This window comes from Pseudozyma flocculosa (genome assembly GCF_000417875.1).
Source record: "Pseudozyma flocculosa PF-1 unplaced genomic scaffold scaffold00016, whole genome shotgun sequence".
In the NCBI taxonomy this organism is placed as follows: domain Eukaryota; kingdom Fungi; phylum Basidiomycota; class Ustilaginomycetes; order Ustilaginales; family Ustilaginaceae; genus Pseudozyma; species Pseudozyma flocculosa.
In genome coordinates, this window is record NW_006920884.1 from 180,936 (window position 1) to 185,706 (window position 4,771).

The 4,771-nt window shown below is 70.0% G+C and overlaps 1 protein-coding gene across 1 annotated transcript in view; it reads right to left on the reverse strand.

Annotated features, from left to right (window-relative positions):
- PFL1_04747 (uncharacterized protein) overlaps positions 1-4,771 on the reverse strand; it is a gene marked incomplete at both ends in the record, with an annotated part of 5,957 nt that overhangs the window by 354 nt on the left and 832 nt on the right. The window contains one exon of the mRNA XM_007882275.1: positions 34-4,744. Coding sequence (XP_007880466.1) covers positions 34-4,744 — 4,711 coding nt within the window. The remainder of the gene's footprint in view (positions 1-33; positions 4,745-4,771) is intronic.

Below are 4,771 nucleotides of genomic sequence, written 5' to 3' on the forward strand. Positions count from 1 at the left end.
TACGCTCATCAGATCCGAGGAGCCGCCACCGACGCCGACGCCGCCGTCGCCGCCGCCGGACGACACGGGCGCGCACGGCGGGTCGGTCCAGATCTCGGCGAGGTCCGTCGAGCCTGCGCCCACCGTCATGGCGAGGTGGCGGAACCAGGCAAAGAAGCTGAAGACGGTGGGCGACGCCTCGTTCCAGCGGTGCAGGAAGGCGTACCAGCTCGGTGCGGCGCCGTCGAGCATCTCGGCCAGGCTGTGCACCGACCTGGCCGGGTCCTGGACGCGGGCGCGCAGGCCAGAGAGGTGGTCGATGAGCCTGCCCAGGAATCGCTCGAGGGCGATGATGGAGCCGCCCATGCCCTTGACGCGGTGCATGCGCCGCAGCTCCTCGAGCAGCGGCTCAAACACGGCGCCGAGCGCATCGGCAATCGCCGGGTCCTGGAGCATGCCGCGGACCTGGGCGCCGTCGCGCTGCAGCGAAAAGAGGCGCAGCGCGCGCTGCAGGTCGCGGATCAGGAGGTAGCCCGGCTCCTTGTGCGCGTTCTTCTTGACGACCGAGGGCTGCGTCCGCATAAAGCCCTGGTAGGCCTCGGTGGCGTCCATGACGCGCTGCACCTCGGCCTTGTTGAGCTTGGGCTGCTCCGAGCCGCGCACAATGGCGGCGACGAGCGGGATCTCGGCGCGCTCGGCGTGCTGGCGGATGAGGCGCTTGAGGTCGTCGGGGCTCTCGACAAACATGCGCAGCTTGCGGAACATGACGTCGGAGCCAATCGAGCGGCGCAGCTCGGCCAGGTCCTCGTCGATCGTCTCGGGCTCGTCCTCGAGCATGACGTGCAGCATGGCCTGGAGGAAGCCCTTGCGCAGCAGGTTGTCCTGCCACGACCGGATCATCTGCGACACGGGCGACTTCATGGCCAGCGACAGCCGCTTCCACGGGATCGACTCGTAGACGTCCTGCAGCCGCGCCAGGTTGGCGCGCGACTCGTCGCCCGCCACAAAGGTGCCGTAGAGGAAGCGCGCCACCTGCAGGTTGCCCCACGACGTCATCTGCTGGTAGGCGAGCGGCAGGCGCGCATACTCGGGCGTCTCGACCATGGTGTCGTAGACCTTGAGCAGGCCGTCGCCCTCGACGCACTCGGCCCACAGGTCGTTGCGCACCGCGCGCAGGTCGTGCACGTCGTCGCCGGCCTCGGCGGCGTCGCGCTCGTGCTCGCGGCGCCGGTGCTTGTCCTCGCGGATCCGGTCGTCCATGTCGAGCAGGTCGGCCCGGCGCAGCGCCTTTTCGGGGAATGCGGCGATCGAGGTGAAATCCTGCGTCTCGAGGGCATGGCCCGCCTCGCGGATAGCAAGCGTGTCCCTGAGCCAGCTGCGCAGCTTGTTGCGGCGCGCCTCAAAGTCCATCGGCGTCGGTCCCGCCGTCGACTTGCGCGGCGGGGCGGCGTCGTACGTGGGAGGCCCGTCGCGGAAGGCGACCGAGCCGCGACTGTCGTTGGCGCCGGGAAGGTTGCGGCTGATGCCTCGGCGTCGAGAGTCGAGCGTGTCGCCGGCGGGGGCGGCAGGGGCGCCGCCGCGATTCGAAAGCGATCCGAGGCCAAAGGGCAGCCGCGACTTCTTCGACTTGCTGGCACGAGGGGTGCCGCCGCCGCGACCAGACTCGGTGATGTCATCGTCGTCGTAGTCGTCGTCGGTCAGCGCGGCCTCCCTGCCGCCGCCACGGCGCTCGTACCGGCGGTTGGGCGGAGGAGCATCGGAACGGTCGTCGGCAACGTCTTCGTCGCCATAGACGGAGTCGCGACCGGCGCGCCCGGCGCGGAAATCGCGCGGAAGGGGGCGACGGCGGCTGCCCTGGCGCGCAAGGCCCTCGTCTTCGCTGTCGAAGACATCGTCGTCGTAGTCGTCGGCGCCTCCGCCGCGGCGGCCCAGGACGGGACGCCCATTCTGCACGCCGCTGCTGTACCTGCGGCCCCTGCTGCGCTGTCCGTCTTCGGCGGCGAGCGCGCGTCCGGCCTTGGACGGCTTGCGGCGGATGAGCGAGTTGCTGCGGCTGGCCCTGGCCCGGTCCGGCTGGACCGTGCCGACGCCGGCGTGGTTGAGCTTGGAGCTGCGCAGCGACGAGTAGGGGCTGTCGTCCTCGTAGTCGCTGTCCTCGTTGGGGCGCCCGCCAGTCTTGGGCAGCGGGCGGACAAAGGAGTGGTCGCCGAGCTCCTTGTCGAGGTTGCGCTGGAACTCGGCAAAGTCGGCATCGTTTCTCACGACGTACTCGTCGAGCCGGTTGGGCCTCCGGATGCGCAGGATGTAGTCGCGCTCTGTGGGGCTGTGGCGCCGGACGCCGACCACGTCGACCTCGTAGCCGCCGTACCTGAGGCGGTCCAGCGGCTTGCGGTAGGCGTAGTAGGCCTCGGGCGGCAGCAGGTTGGACGCGGGCCAGGGCCACGAGTCCTTGCTGAGCGGCTCCTCGTCGCCAAAGTACGGGTCGCCCGGCCCGACGCGCAGAACAGCGGTGACGTACTTGGAGGCCCATTTGATCAGGAGCCGGCGGATGGCGCCGGTGGTCGAGCAGGCACTAAAGGGGGTGCCGTCGCCCTCGCCGTGGCGGTCGACGGGCTGGCTGAGCGAGCGGCTCTGGATGGCGCGCAAGAGCGGCAGCACGCCCGTGACAAAGTAGGAGCGCGCGATGGTGGCCTTGTCCGGCGGAGTGGAGCCGTAGCTGCGCAACTTGTCCTCGGGCGCCACAAAGAGCGGGAAGGTGGCAAAGGCGTTCTTGAAGAGGAAGCGGAGAAGCGGCAGGTCGGGCGTCGACAGGGCGAGCTGCTCAGGCTGCTTGCGGAAGACGGCCTCCTCGTCCTCGTCGGTCTCCATGGCGAGCAGGTCCTCGTCGGACGAGTCGTCAAAGTCGTTGATGCGCGAGTCGTCCTCGTAGTCGGTCAGCTGCCGCCGCATCCGCATCCGCTCGCGCGTCGGCTTCTCGAAGCTCGTCAGCAGCCAGGCGCGGTCGAGCTCCCAGTGCAGCTCGCGCCGCGCCAGCTCGCGCAGGAAGTAGTGGGTCTGCTGGGGCGAGAGGCTCTTGACGAGCCAGTCGCCCTTGTTCATGTAGGACCGGATGCTGCGCGCCCGCATGCCGCTGTCCAGCGGATCCGCCACGCTCGGGGCGATGCTCGGCGTCAGGAGGAAGTTGCGCTTGCGCGCCGGGACGGCCGCGAGCCGGGTCGAAGACTGCTCGTCCTCGTCGACCACGATGGGCAGCTTCTCGACCGGGCGGCTGCCCTTGGCCCGCTTCGACGCCTTGCGCGACGGCTTGGCGGCAGCAACGGCCGGAACAACGCCAGCCGCCGGCGCAGCCGCATCGGTCATGCCGAGCGACGCGTAGCCAGCCTTTTCGTTGTCGGCCGTCGCCTCGAATGGCGGCGGCTGGGCCAGCGTGCCCTGCGAAGACTCCTCGTCCGAGCTGAGCTCGGTTGCGTCGTGGCCGCGCACCAGAGATGCGATGGCGGGCGCCGCGACAGCCGCAGGAACGGCGGTGCCAGCAGCGGCTGCTGCTGCTTCTTTGCTGCGCTTCGACTTCTTCCTCTGCGCTCTGCCATCGACACTGTCCGCAGGCACGGCCTCGACGACGGGATCGGCAACGCCGGATGCCGGGATGTTGGACAGAACGACGGCGTCGTCGTTGGCGCCGCCCAGCGGAGTGGCGCCGACCGGGGCCTCGCCCAGCGCGCGGCTCTTGGACTTCTTCTTCTTCGGCGTGGCCGCGTCTTGCGGGATCGCCGCGGTGTCTGCCAGAGCGGCCTCTTCATTGGGGGTGCGAGAGCCGACGGCCGCAGCGAGGCCTCCGATGCCGACACCCGCGGCGCCCACACCGGCGAGTGCGGCGGCGGCCTTCTTGCTCTTCTTGGACTTCTTCTTCTTCTTGGCGCCGGCCTCGCCCTCAACGTCCCGGTCGACCTCGGCCGAGTCGACAATGTAGGGCAGCTCGGATGCATCGCGATCGGCCGCACCTGTCAGGCTGCCGGAGCCGGTCGGAGCAATGTTGTTCGTCGACGAGACGAGGTCCTCGCCGCTCTTGACGCGCATCGGCGACTCGGACTGCTCCAGCTCGGCCAGAGGATCCGAAGTGGCCGCAAGGTCCCTGCTGATGACGGGGTGGGACGGCGACGCCGAATCCTTGATGACGCCGTTCTTGTCCTCGCGGAGAGCATCGAAGCCGATCATGGCGGCGAGGCCGCCCAGAGCGCCCCCGGCGGCGCTCTTGAGCGCCAGGTTGGAAGAGGAGCTGGCGGTACGGGGCCTCTTTGCGTTCTCCTGGTCAATCTCCTGGTCCCTGGCCGACTGCATCGAGGGACGGCCGCTCGGCACGACGGCATCCTGGTGGCTCAGCGGGCCGGACGCCGGCAGCAGGGGCGAGGGAGGCGGGATGGTGGATGCGCCGTCGGCATCCAGCACGCTCGGCTGGACGCTCTCGGCGAGCGACTTGGCCCTGCGCGCCGTCGGGCTGCTGCCGCTGACGACGTACGGGTTGATGAGCTCGGGCGAGCGCGCGTTCTCGGCCTCGCGCAGGGCGATGGGCGTGGCGATCCGAGGAGGCTGGTCGGACACCTCGTCGGGCGTCAGGGGACCGCTCTCTTCGTCGCTCTGGCCCAGCTCGTCCTCGCTGGCGATGGGAGATGGCCGCTCGACGGCCTGTTGTCGGACGGGACGCACCGCCGTCCCGCTCTCGCTGATAGTGTCGTCTGCGTCGAGCGCGCTGCCCCTGGCGCTGCCGCTGTTGCGGTGGAGAGCGGCGACGCCG